The sequence below is a fragment of the Coregonus lavaretus genome (genome assembly GCF_964263955.1).
Source record: "Coregonus lavaretus genome assembly, chromosome: 22".
Classification (NCBI taxonomy): domain Eukaryota; kingdom Metazoa; phylum Chordata; class Actinopteri; order Salmoniformes; family Salmonidae; genus Coregonus; species Coregonus lavaretus.
In genome coordinates, this window is record NC_140009.1 from 28,437,051 (window position 1) to 28,451,523 (window position 14,473).

Consider the following 14,473-nt stretch of genomic DNA (forward strand, 5'->3'; position numbering starts at 1 on the left):
ATGACAGCATTAGAGAGGCAGGCTTTTGACTTCCTTGGGTACCAGTGGACTCCCATCATGGTCAACTTCCTGCACATAATCATGGTTATCCTCTGCCTCTTTGGCACCATTCAGTACAGACCACGCTACATTGCTCTAGTAAGTCACATCTAGGCCACACTATTTTTGTGTTAATCTGCCCCAGGCTATCATACAATGGATAATGTTGTGTTTTTGTCTAAGACAAATAAAAGCAATTTTCAGTCCTCACTGAAATATTACTGTTAATTCATAATCCAATGTACAAGAGCTGTAAGGGATCACCTGTAATGTAAGAATGTTTATGTGCTGCAAATATAAATATTGACCCCACGTTATATTAAAAGTCGAGAAAGTTATGTAATTAAATGGTTATTACATAGGCAAGTTTAAATGCAGTGTACTGTATTTACTTACAAATTACACCTTGAAATCAACATGGATAATTCCATGAAATGTGCCTATTCTTCATAGAAGAATGGAACTGTACGTGTGGAAGGCAAAGCCATTTGTATAACTATTGTGGAACAGCATTGGCCACTGTTACAATTGTGTCATGTATAGAGATTTGCCTCCATACAAATAGATAGACATTATGTGTCTAAAATGATCATCAAATATATTTTAATCCCTCAGTACCTGCTGTGGACATTACCTTGGGTGGCGTGGAATGTCTTTGTGAGCTGTCTCTATTTGGACCTGGGAGGCCTTTCCAAGGTATTGGTCACTAATATTCAGACCCGCTATCAAGTAATAAATTTGCTTCACCTTGAATTGTGTATTATTTTGGCACTGCATCAATCAGTCTTTCTTTTCCCAAACAATTACATACCATAAATACATAAACATGCTTTACAGTTCAGCGTTCAACACCATAGTGCCCACAAAGCTCATCACTAAGCTAAGGACCCTGGGACTAAAAACCTCCCTCTGCAACTGGATCCTGGACTTCCTGACAGCCGCCCCCAGGTGGTAAGGGTAGGCAACAACACATCTGCCACGCTGATCCTCAACACGGGGGCCCCTCAGGGGTGCATGCTTAGTCCCCTCCTGTACTCCATGTTCACCCACGACTGCGTGGCCAAGCATGACTCCAACACCATCATTAAAGTTTGCTGACGACACAACAGTGGTAGGCCTGATCACAGACAACGATGAGACAGCCTATAGGGAGGAGGTCTGTCACGGTTTCGGCCGAGGCTGCTCCTCCTCCTTGTTCGGGCAGGCTTCGGCGGTCGTCGTCCCCGGAGTACTAGCTGCCACCGTTCGATGTTTCATGTTTGTTTGGTTTTGTCTGTTTGTACACCTGTCCCTTGTTAGTGTTTGATTTGGTTGCCTATTTAGTTTTCGTGTGTGGGGGCAGGTGTTATGTGGTATTGTTTATTGTCAAGCTGTTGCTCTTTTGTATTACTCTCGTGTTTGTTGTTTTCCGAGAGTCCGCACTGTGTGCGCTATCTTCATTTTTACGCACTGTGTGTGTTGTGCGTAATTTGTATTTTGCCTCCCGGTTGGGTTGGCTGTTCGCCTGTTTGGTGCTGCATTTTGTTAACTAAAGTCTGTTGACGAACGCCCGTGTTTCCTGCGCTTGATTTCCTCACCGCATCTACACTCAGCTACTGACAAGGTCAGAGACCTGGCAGTGTGGTGCCAGGACAACAACCTCTCCCTCAACGTGAGCAAGACAAAGGCGATGATCGAGGACTACAGGAAAAGGAGGGCCGAACATGCCCCCATTCATATCGACGGGGCTGTAGTGGAGCGGGTCGAGAGTTTCAAGTTCCTTGGTGTCCACATCACCAACAAACTATCATGGTCCAAACACACTGCTGCTACTCGCTGTTTATTATCTATGCATAGTCACTTTACCCCTACCTACATGTACAAATTACCTCGGCTAACCTGTACCCCCACACATTGACTCGGTACCGGTACCCCCTGTATATAGCCCCACTATTGTTATTTTATTGTGTTACTTTTATTTAATTTATATATTTATTTACTTTAGTTTTTCTTAGCTTTATTTTCTTTCAACTGCATTGTTGGTTAAGGGCTTGTAAGTAAGCATTCACGGTAAGGTCTACACCTGTTGTATTCGGCGCATGTGACAAATAAAATGTGATTTGAACATGAACAGCCCATATGCTGTGTCACTGCAGGAGAGCGACCTGCTATCCCTGGGTGTATCCTCACAACGTTCATGGTGGAAAGACAACGGGCCAGGCTGTGACGACAGGGACCTTCATGCCACTAGATGGCAGAGTCTGGAGAGCCCAAAACTCATCTCTGCTCTGGGATGCTGGCTGGAATACCAATAGTTCCTACACTGTATCATACAACTCCTAATCTCTGTGAGTACTCTCTCTTGCTCTCTCTCTTACACACAAACACACAATGAAATAAATTCAGAACATACCCATGTGGTGGGCTTCATTGGAATGTAATGTTACATGTTACCCACACACTCACACATACTTACACTGACACTCCAACACACACACACACACACACACACACTACATATGCTCACACACATATGCTCACACACACACATGCATATTGACGCCACACACACACACATAAACACACTTTCACACTCTTCACATACACTGCTGCTACTCTGTTTATTATCTATCCTGATTGCCTAGTCACTTTTACCCCTACCTACATGTACATATTACCTCAACTACCTCATTATTGTTATTTATTGTATTACTATTTTCTATTTTTATTTGCTAATTTTCTTACTTTTTAATTGTTGGGGAAGGGCTCGTAAGTAAGCATTTCACGGTAAAGTCTACACCTGTTGTATTCGGCGCATGTGACAAATAAAATTTGATTTGAATGTTGAACTGGTGGTCTCTGTGTTTGTGCCTACAGCTCTTGGGATTGGTCTATGCCTGCTATGTGGTCAGCACCTTCACAGAGGAGGAGGACAGCTGTATGTGAATTTAAAGTGCATTTTACACATGTCACAACACACTTTACAAAGAAAACACATACACAATTTGACACACATAGTACAGAACAGATAGTACGGCATAAGGTCACAGCCACATGTAATACTGTCAAGTAGGGCCGGGACAATACCAGTTTTGCGACACACGTTAGTATCGTGGCAAGGAAACAAAACACGGATCGGATTTAACTTCTTTAGAAAAACCGCCCTAATGTTGGAAACAAACATCATTATGTTGTCATCCAGAGTCACATTCATGTATTTCCCAAGCTATAGCACACACTATTTTACATACAGCAGGTTTGTAAAGGACCAAAGAGAGAGTTTAGTCTGCTTCATGGTTTCATTTTTGCCATGGAAAAAATTGCGCGATGCTGGTAATGTCACAGCCCTACTGTCAAGGCCTTGTTTATCCTTTTTTATTTGTTATGTTTCACTTGTTTTAATAATTTATGCCCTTTTATTTAAGAGTTGGTTTAAACTGTCTAGAGCTCAAAAGTGACGCTTCCATCCAAAAAGTTCATTGATTAAATTAGTATTGCATCATTTTATATTTATTCATATAATTGGGTTTTCTTTTTCAGTTAATTTCATTGGTGGGGTTCATTATCCATCTAAACCATCGCCGCAGTATTTATAGTGTACCATTGGGCTGTAAGTACCATTATTTTCAAAGGGGGAACAAAATCACACATATTCGGCACACACAGTATCAGACCACACACATACGTGTGTGTGCGTGTATGTGTGTGTGTGTGTGTGTGTGTGTGTGCACACATTGGATATTGAAGTATGTACTCAGTATGTTTCTGTCTGAGACTGTGCAGTTACCTTACCATCATGTTTTGTTTTACAGACTATAAGAAAAGGCTTGCAAGTGGGTTGAAAATGACTGACAGGCAAGGAGGGCAGAAGAGGAATGACAGAGTGAAATACCTATTTTGGAAGAGTGAGATCATATCTCCAGTCACTGAAACAGAAGACATCCCCACACTGCTCAAAACATAATTCCTCTGCCTCCCAGCACTCTTAATGCATACTAGCCTACACCAACAGGAGTTCTCTGTTCAGTGCAGTTATGGTCAATACTAGCCTGGTCCCAGATCTGTTTGTGCTTTTGCCTACTCCAATGTCATTGTCAAGCTGTTTGGCATGACAATTCCATATGAAGTTGGCAAGAGAGGAGAAAAAACAGAGTGGCACCCTGCAGGCTATAGGTCAATACAGGTACAATCAGAAAACTACTAATAATTCTGACATAACATGTATCAGTGTACAGGGAATGGTATTTGTTGTATTATGACATAATGGCACTGTAAAAAAATATGCATTTACGCATACCATTGAAAATGGACCAAACCCTATAATTGTGTGTCCTACATTGATGTTAATAGGAGATTTGCATGAACATTTGAGTCACGTGCAAATTATCAAAGTTATGTAGACAGATTTATAGTGAGGATTTGGACCTATGTGAAGGTATAAGTGTGTAAATGTGTATGTGTGTGTGTGTGTGTGTATGTGTGTGCGCCTGTGCGCAGTTCATACATTAGATTCCAGATAGCAGAGGAAAATAAAGATATTGTGATATAAATTAGCTAATATCAGTGGTTGTCATGTAAAAAAGCATATTCTATTTGTTTAGTCCTACCTCTGAATTTTGTTCGAATTGACATGCCACTGGCAGTGGCGGCTCCTGAAAAAATTCTCAGGGGGGGCAATTTTTCTGATGATTTAGGTGACCTACACACATTTTAAAAAATATATGTCCAGCAACAACATGAAGACAGGGGCAGCATATAAGTCAATACCAGAAGCATTTATTGACTGATCTCAAAAGTGTTGGCTTACAAAAGCAAAATAAGTTATCACAGTAAAAATAATCAAGGGTGTTCTTTCACATTCCTCAACACTGCATAAACAATATGCATTTCCATAAAACACCTCATCTAATTGTGCCACAAAGTTGACAAGTCCAAGAAAAATACCAGGGTTGGTGGAGCCCTCAGTTTCATCGTTGCCTCGCAAAGCTAACTCAAACACTCCGCAAAACTTCACACACTGGATTAGCCGGCTGAGGATGTGGCGGTTCTTGCTAACCTCATCGTTGTGGCGGCGGACAGCTAGCCTGTATCCCTCATCCAGTTGAGTGGCAATGTTCACTCTCCCCAAAGCAGACAATCTCAAACAGCTATCCATGTGGGTCTTTGACAGCTCATGTTTCTTATTCTTTTCTGAAAGATGGTGCATGTCCGTTACACCAGTCGCTGTCCAAGCGGTGCTGTCTGCCGTGCCGCCTTCAGGGTGAAAGAGTAAGCAGGGGTAGCAGAAGACTGCATTAGCTACATCGCAGCCTGCTAGCCAGGTTTTTCGTTCGTACCAATTTTTGGAAAATCCTCGGGTGTAGGACTTTCCCCCTTTAGTAGAAACCTGTTGAATTATTAAATTTGGTCTGGGAGGTCCTAATTGTTTCGTTGCCAATTTATCTTGATTTGTTCGCCGACAAAAAGGAACTTCTTTCAAAGAGACAATCGAGTTGCACTGAACGCTAGCCATCTTGACAGTAGTTCGTGAATTGATTGACGCTGCTACCCGCTCTTTTCTTAGTTACGTTCATGGTTATGTTACGTATGACGAAAGCGCGTAAGTGCAAGCCCTCCCGGAACCCATAGAGATTGTATTGAAAGCTCTGATATTTGAAAAAAAAAAGATTTTACATGAGAGTCTATGAGAGACTTCTGGGGCGATTTTCAACCTGACTGAAATCGCCCCAAAAGGGGCGGGGCCATTTGAAGCACGACTTTAGCCTGATTGGACATTTAGTGGCAGATCAGACGTCTAGATTAGAACACTGATAACTACTGTTGCCGTGATATAATTGATTAGAAAAAAAATCCCTTCCTTTTCCCGTTTGGCAGTGCGTCGCCCATATCGCCCTAATGAACACACCGCCCCTGGCCACTGGTGGAAAAAGGCCCTAACTGTATCTTTAAGTGAATTTTGTTTAAATAAACTGTGCTTTTCTTTTAGCCAATGTGTGCAGGTATGTTTTGTGTCATATTCCTCATTTACTTGCCTTACTATTGACTTTTTTTTTTAAATAACATGTTAACCATTGGCTCGGTCAGTGAGTATCACTGTATATTATTGAAGTCGCGACTCACAGAGTCCAGTCCATCAAATTCCAATGTTATAAAATTATTGCAGGGGTGTAGGTCTACTTGGAGGCTATGATAAATACATGCAGCTTTACATTCTCTCTATGAAGCACTTATAACAAAGATATAACTTAATGTTTGTGAGAAACACAACAGAATAATTGTCTTTAAAAAGTGTGAGTGGAAATAAAAGTCACTAAATGGCTTCACTGCAATGTTTTAGACATAATCTTTGTAGTAACTTCACGTAAGCCAACTCAAGTGTCTTGCAGTCGTGAAGATAATGTACATGATATCTAAATTGCTATTGAGAGTATTTCCTCTAGTGTGAAAGTTTGAAATGTTATTATCAAAGTCTTAATTTAAATCTAGTAGATTGTGCCTCAAATAAATCGGCCCCTTTCAGAACGTCCCCATCACTCTTCCGTTGGATTGGTTAGCGCGCTGACTCGTCATCACGGCAGAGCATTAAAGATCACAATTGATGCTTCTGAAACGCGATTACCGCAGTCCTCCTATTGAAGAGGCATGACTTCCGACGTTTTGTCATTGATGCACCGCGCCTGGTGTGCCGCTGACGTAAATCCCCTTCATTTAGACCCCGGATGAACCTGCTATTGGGGGAAGTGAACAGGGCCATCAGCAGAATAACTGCAATTTGGTATTTGGTGGAAAAAGCAAAAATACAACCCTCATTGGATTAATCCTAACAGTGGACCCTTCGAAACCACCAGGACTATCTCCAAATTGGATTTACGTAAACATAGGGGGACTGGCAGAATTGAGCCTTGGAACAGTAGTTTGAGTTAGCTTGCTGCTGACTGTAACGAAGGAAAAAATCTTGCTGAATAGCTAGCTAGCTACTGTTCTGGGATACGAATAAAACGCAGGTTTTGAGGGAACACGTCTAATTGAAACGCTCTACACAAATCCAGTGGCTTGCTTCATGAATTATGTCTGCTACAAGTATTGACCCTCAGGTAGGCAGACTGTATTTTCCAGAAAAAATCCACTCAGCGTCAAGAAGGCCTTGCATTGAGGAAAGGGGGTTGATTGTGCGCCCAATTCACCCGTTGCCATTGCTGAGATGCTATCTAGCTAGCTAACGTTAACTCCAATTTAGTTAGCAGGTTAGCTGCTAGCTACCATTTAATAAATCAGACTTTTATACCAATAATAATTAGAAGGTATCGCCACGTTTCGTTCCTAGCACTTAGGCTTTTAGCTAACGTTAACTAGCTAACGTTATGTATTTCATATGTATTCTCCTTATTAATATTGGCAGAAACAGTTTCAGCTGTTGCAGTTCTAGCAAGTTGTGGTTCTGTGCTAACGCAATGACGTGTTTACATAGCTAACGTTAGCTAGCTAGTAACGTGTTGGGTAGCTAACGTAAATGTAAGCGAGCTTCTAATTTTCAGCGAGTGTGTTGGATGTTAATTAGACCGCTAAAACGTTGATTTTCTCTCATTTACATGTTAACCAATTACACGGGAATTAAGAATGCAAAAGGACAAGACGCTAAAGGTAAGATCACTGTGGTTAACGTTAGCTAGATAATTTGTGTGACTAGTTAGGTATACGGCGATTGCTCAGCTGGTTGCCGGTAGCGAGCACTGACCATGCACGGACTGAGTTACAAACAATGCACCTGCGGTGTAAATACAATGCTGGCTCGTGCGATCCAAATTCTATGTAACGGTCAACACACCACTTTCTGACAATTTCAGTGATGCATGTCTTATGCATTTTATGTCTTACAGCTTTTACACACCCAAGTGTTAGTCAGTACTGACTGCAGAACAACATTGCTAACATCAGATTTCTATGGTCTTCTCATGCATATATTGATGTTTATTGAATGAAGGAGAGACATGTAAGTGTGTGTTTGTCTGTTTATTTGACATACACATTGATAAATAACCCTACTATCAGTCTTTCCAGTTTCAGTGCAAAATGGCTCACTCCACCAGAAGGAAACTGTACATGATAATGACTTTGAGCCCTATCTCACTGGCCAATCCAATCAGGTGAGTGATTTTTGAAATGTGTGTATCTGTCTGAATTAGAAGGGGAAAATGTGACTTAGCTGCAGGGGAAGACCAAAAATCAATACTGTCTCACAGGAGGACAGGAGTTTTGCTTGGCTACACTGTTAACAGATATTATTACCATTGACATAATTAAAGATGATGCCTTAAGCACTGCACGCATGGCCCTTTGGTCCCAAAATATGGATTTTTGGGGTATAAGCTAACGGTCATTGGAGTTTTGGTGGTGGTAGGTCATGTTGATATTTAGTTTGATATATCAGGATTTCAACAACAAATTGTATTTACACTCTTTCTAGAACAACAGCTACCAATCCATGACTGACCCTTACCTGTCCAGTTACTATGCCCCCTCCATTGGATTCCCCTACCCCCTGAGCGAGGCCCCTTGGTCCACCGGTGGCGACCCCCCTATCCCTTACCTGACCCCATATGCGCCCCTCAGCAATGGAGACCACCACTTCATGCATGACACTGTGTTTGGCCAGCCTGGGGGGCTTGGCAACAGCATCTACCCACATAGGTTTAACTTTTTCCCTGAGAACCCGGCCTTCTCCACCTGGGGTACCAGTGGGTCTCAAGGCCAGCAGACTCAGAGTTCAGCCTATGGGGGCAGCTACAGCTACCCTCCCAGCTCCCTGGGGGGCACACTAGTCTCTGATGGCCAGACAGGGTTCCACAGTGACACTCTGAGCAAGGCACCAGGCATGAACAGCCTGGAGCAGGGGATGCTGGGGCTAAAGATAGGTGGGGATGTGTCGGGCAATGGCTCAGGCGTGAAGAGTGTGGGCTCTGTGATCGGCGGTGGTGCTGTGGCTCAGGCTGTTTCTACAGGCAACGGTGGAACACCAATTGGCATGCCCGCTCCTAAGCCCACGTCCTGGGCTGCTATCGCCAGCAAACCAGCCAAGCCACAGCAGCTGAAGGCCAAGCCAGGCATGCCCATGGGGGGAGCCCTGCCACCACCACCCATCAAACACAACATGGACATTGGGACATGGGATAACAAGGGGCCTATAAGCAAAGTGGCCCCTCCGCTGCCCCACCAACAGCAGCAGCAGCTCCACTCTCATGGCCACGCCCACCTCCCCCACGGGCTCCCCCCTCCCCCTCAGCAGTCCATTCAATCTGCCCAGTCCCTTGTGCAGCAGATGACCATGGGCCCGCCCCCCCCGCAGTCATACCAGAACCACAACTCAGACCCACCCCCTCAGACCCGCTGGGTTGCCCCACGCAACCGTAACCCGGGCTACAGTGGGGGCAGCATGGACAGCAGCAGTTCCTCTAGTGGTGGGGGTGTTGGGAATGGATGCGGAGGGGGTGGAGGTGTGCCTCCAGGTTCTGGCCCAGGTCTAGAGAACCACCCTGTTTTGGAGAATCTGCGGGCTGCCCACAGCTACAACCCTAAGGAGTTTGACTGGAACCTGAAGAACGGCCGCGTGTTCATCATCAAGAGCTACTCTGAGGACGACATCCACCGCTCCATCAAATACTCCATCTGGTGCAGTACAGAGCACGGTAACAAGCGTCTGGACTCAGCCTTCCGTGCCATCAATGCCAAAGGCCCTGTCTATTTGCTGTTCAGCGTCAATGGCAGCGGCCACTTCTGTGGCGTGGCAGAGATGCTCTCGCCCGTGGACTACGGCACCAGTGCTGGCGTTTGGGCGCAGGACAAGTGGAAAGGCAAGTTTGACGTGGACTGGCTGTTTGTGAAAGACGTGCCTAATAGCCAGCTGAGGCACATCAGGCTGGAAAACAATGACAACAAGCCAGTGACCAACTCTAGGGACACTCAGGAGGTCCCTCTGGAGAAGGCTAAGCAGGTGCTCAAGATCATTGCCACTTACAAACACACCACCTCCATCTTTGATGACTTCTCCCACTATGAGAAGAGACAGGAAGAAGAGGAGGTTGTCAGAAAGGTAATCATAATTACTGTCTCTTGTTAATCGCAAAGATCCTGAACTAACTCATCATACATTAAGGATATGTTTAATCCATTTTTGTAAAGACCCCCCCCCAAAAAATAAATAATAATATATATATATATATATATATATATATATAGTGCATTCGGAAAGTATTCAGACCCCTTTACTCTTTCCACATTTAGTTACGTTGCAGCCTTATTCTAAAATGCTTTTCTCCCGCTATGCGTTTGGGGTGGAGATCGAATAAATGAAGTTGTGGCGGAGGTGTGTCTACAGATACGCCTTATTCTGACCTTTACTTAATTCCCTAATAATTCCACCACCTTTACACGCGTTGAAACCATAAATAAGGTCTATCGAACCTACCGGTTCCAAGTGGAAATAGCATCTACTTTATTTTTTCCTGATAGAAATAAGACCATTCTCCATGCACTATAATGTCAAATCAAAATAAAATAAAATGTTATTTGTCTCATACACATATTTAGCAGATGTTATTGCGGGTGTAGCGAAATGCTTGTGTTCCTAGCTCCAACAGTGCAGTAATATCTTAACAATACACTCACATCTAAAAGAATAAAGAAATATACACTCCTGCATTGTCCTGGCTGTGTGCTTAGGGTCGATGTCCTGTTGGAAGGTGAACCTTTTCCCCAGTTTGAGGTCCTGAGCGCTCTGGAGCAGGTTTTCATCAAGGATCTCTCTGTACTTTGCTCCGTTCATCTTTCCCTCGATCCGGACTAGTCTTCCAGTCCCTGCCACTGAAAAACATCCCCACAACATTATGCTGCCACTACCATGCTTCACCATAGGGATGGTGCCAGGTTTCCTCCAAAGAGTTAAATCTTGTTTCTCATGGTCCTTTAGGTGCCTTTTGGCAAACTCCAAGCGACTGTCATGTGCCTTTTACTGAGGAGTGGCTTCCGTCTGGCCACTCTACCATAAAGGCCTGATTTGGTGGAGTGCTGCAGAGATGGTTGTCCTTCTGGAAGGTTCTCCCATCTCCACAGAGGAACTCTGGAGCTCTGTCAGAGTGACCATCGGGTTCTTGGTCACCTCCCTGACCAATGCCCTTCTCTCCCGATTGCTCAGTTTGGCAGGGCGGCCAGCTCTAGGAAGATTCTTGGTGGTTCCAAACTTCTTCCATTTACGAATGATGGAGGCCACTGTGTTCTTGGGGACCTTCAATCCTGCAGAATGTTTTGGCACCCTTTCCCAGATCTGTGCCTCGACACAATCCTGTCTCGGACCTCTACGGACAATTCCTTCGACCTCATGGCTTGGTTTTTGCTCTGACATGCACTGTCAACTGTGGGACCTTTATATAGACGTGTCCAATCCAATTAAATTTACCACAGGTGGACTCCAATCAATTTGTAGAAACATCTCAAGGATGATCAATGGAAACAGGATGCACCAAAGCTCAATTTTGAGTCTCATAGCAAAGGGTCTGAATACTTATGTAAATAATATATAAATTAGGAAAATGTTATAAAAATCTGCACTTTGTCATTATGGGGTATTGTGTGTAGGTTGATGAGAAATGTTTTATTTAATCAATTTTAGAATAAGGCTGTAACGTAACAATGTGGAGAAGGGGTCTGAATACTTTCCGAATGCACTGTACATCTCCTTTACATAGGGATGTTTTTAAAATGTTGGGCCAACCTGAGTTTGTATTGCTTGATTTGTCCCATCACAGACCAAATGTCTACCGTTTTGTATTTGTTTGCTGCCGTTTTATTGTTTTGTGCAAGAGGTGTAACCATCCCTAAAGGCCTGTTACTTCTTTCAACAGACCTATGAGCCAGCTCCAATACAGAGAGGGTCCCGACTTGATCAGGTAAATAACCTTTTGAGTGAAGTTTCACCGTTTATTTGGCTTCTGCCCATCAAGACATTGTTCCCTATGTCTCTAAGGAAATAATAAACGATTGTGGGGGGTGGGGGGGGTGGAAGATGTCATTTATTAATGGTTTTCGAATGGTAACAATTTTGTTATTTCTTCCCCTCCCCACCCAAGGAACGCCAAAATCGAAGTAAACCACAATAGAAGAATGTTCCTTATAGCTTGATCAATGGTTATACTTGGATGGACATATTGGAATTTAGATAATGAAAAAAAGAGGACATAAAGAAATTGGAAACTCATATTTATTTTGGCCCACATCAAACTTTGAGCCACACTGCTTCTGGTCCGGTTTCCAGTCTCCAAGTTGTGCGCAGGGATGAAGTCAGTTTCCATTTAATCAAATTGCTTCATCCTTTTGTTTCTTCTGTATTTTTAGCCTGGCAGGTCTTTATTTGCTATAATCCCACACTCACATCCTTAACTATGAGTAACAAATATCTGCACGTCTCAACAAAAAAAAATCAAACATGCTGCTGATATTCAGTGACTGTTCAACTTGTGGTGGTGTGAGTGTTGGAGAAACGTTAAGTGCTTGTATTGGTTGTTCTGATTTAGGAGGAGTGAACGCAACAATAACTGAATCTTGACAAATGTTTGATAACTGTACTTGGCCAGTTTTATTTTGCATAATCAAAAGAAACTGTTGTGTTATGCCCTTCTTGTCCATGTGAGGGTGGTCTTGTGGCTTGGTAGAAGATGCGAAAAGCTTCTGCAAATGATGCATATAATGGATAATGTGAAAGGTTGTGACATTAGAAAATGTTAATGTTTAAAAAAAGAGATATTTTTGAAATAATGTATCACTTGGCTTAACACTGTTGTGACAACAAATGATGTTGAAGAGATACAAGACGTTTTATTTTTGTTTCTTTTTTCAGAGTGGAGCCTTAACATTTCTTTCTGACAACAGTGTCAATGAAACTCTATATTTGCTGTGCTGTAACTCAAGTGTGTCAGCAAAAAGATTCAGGGGAAAGATGTCTAGAACATCCGCTCTCAAAGGAGGTCCCTTTCTTTTTTCTTGATGGGGTGGAAATGCAAACATACTGTCTGAGTTCAGGTTCTTAGCTGGTCAATACTATTATGTTGTCTTTTTCCTTGTTATTTTAAAATCATAGCTGTTACTTTTCTCTGTTCCCCGGCATTCCAACAACAGGGGTCTATGTTTAAGTCATGTTGGGGACAAATGTAGCATGTACTGTACTGCTTTTAAAATCAAGATAGCCCTGTCACTCTTTCTTTCCTTGTCCTTAACAGAAATAAAGCGTTGATATTTACGTCACTATAACCCTTCCACTTCATCCTCAGAAATGTTAAGCTTTAATGTACTGGCAATGCTAACTGAGAATGCCTCAAATGTGTAATCTTAAAATTAATTTGACTAATTTAATGTCAAGTGTATGAAAACCCAGAGAATAGTATATATGGTATCTGTGATTTCTTTTTTTTCCTTATTTCCGGGACCTGCTTGCTGTACTGTGTATGTCCGTATGTGTATGCAAAAGACAGAGGGGAGTGTGATTGAGGGAATCAGATTTATATAATGGTATTTGTGAGAATATATGAACATTTAAGAAAACAAACGTTTAAGATACCCCTGAATTTAATATGCGTTGTATCAAAGGTCACTATCACATTCTTAGATTTGATCATGGTCATTATTAAAGGTATACTATCTATTGTAAGTGTTTTTGGTTTGTTCCATTGTGAGTGAAAGGTGCATCTACAGTAGCCTATGTTTCCCTTTGTACCCCTGTTTCCCTTTGGGGGGGAAGCCCACATTGTTGTTGTTCGTTAGATATGAGAGAGTGGTGCCTGAAGTATGGATGTTGCCATTTCAGACCTGGGTCAAAAACACATCAAATACTTGTACTTTCTCTGCTGAAACCAATGGTATAGTCCCAAACCCAAAACACCTTTTATTTATTTTTGATTCCATGATCCTTAAAAACAAATTCAACTGTAGGCCTACATAATTCACAGCACATCAAACCAAGGCTAACAGACTCTTAAAATAATGTGTCCATATACTTTTCCAGTGTTTGATCACAAGAGTTCATAGTTGTAGACTATGTTTCTTACCAATGAAGTAACTATGTTGATGATGACATGTTTTGTTTGATTGCTTAAAATACAATCACTTCAATTATTTGGATCGATGTTAACGTGATTCCTCTCTTGGCATCCACCGCGTGCCTTAATTGTATTGCTATTAAATCAAGGTCCGCCGTGAACACGAAAAGCGGTAATCCTAACCCCCAAAACACTTGCGCAGTTTACCTATAAATTGACCTAGAATGCAGGTGGATTGCTTCATTCGATTAATGCCAATAAACACCAGCAAGACCGTTTCCAGTATTGGGAGTAGTGAACTACATGTAGTTCAACTAGTAATTTAACTACAGTATATTGGTGGTAGTGTAACTAAATTGAAATCGAGGTAGTGT

General features: G+C 42.5%; 1 protein-coding gene and 1 pseudogene across 2 annotated transcripts; both read left to right on the forward strand.

Annotated features, from left to right (window-relative positions):
- LOC311149584 (sodium/potassium-transporting ATPase subunit beta-1-interacting protein 4-like) lies at positions 1-3,614 on the forward strand (annotated as a pseudogene). Its single transcript has 5 exons — positions 1-138; positions 655-735; positions 2,175-2,366; positions 2,896-2,956; positions 3,559-3,614. The product of its transcript is annotated as a sodium/potassium-transporting ATPase subunit beta-1-interacting protein 4-like (transcript).
- A 3,102-nt stretch (positions 3,615-6,716) lies between these two features.
- On the forward strand, positions 6,717-13,711 carry LOC311150012 (YTH domain-containing family protein 1-like). Its single transcript, XM_084187253.1, has 6 exons — positions 6,717-7,112; positions 7,635-7,659; positions 8,068-8,162; positions 8,483-10,105; positions 11,913-11,957; positions 12,138-13,711. Exons 1-6 carry the CDS (start codon positions 7,086-7,088, stop codon positions 12,165-12,167), a joined length of 1,845 nt encoding a protein of 614 aa, XP_084043379.1. The 5' UTR covers positions 6,717-7,085; the 3' UTR covers positions 12,168-13,711.
- Positions 13,712-14,473: the final 762 nt, after the last annotated feature.

What these genes read in the sequence shown, in the direction of transcription:
- LOC311150012 (XM_084187253.1), top strand. Translation starts at nt 7,086, where the DNA reads ATGTCTGCTACAAGTATTGACCCTCAG. An exon ending in AAGAGGAGGTTGTCAGAAAG is followed by an intron (nt 10,106 to 11,912) that starts GTAATCATAATT and finishes TTCTTTCAACAG; the next exon opens with ACCTATGAGCCAGCTCCAAT. An exon ending in GAGGGTCCCGACTTGATCAG is followed by an intron (nt 11,958 to 12,137) that starts GTAAATAACCTT and finishes TCCCCACCCAAG; the next exon opens with GAACGCCAAAATCGAAGTAA.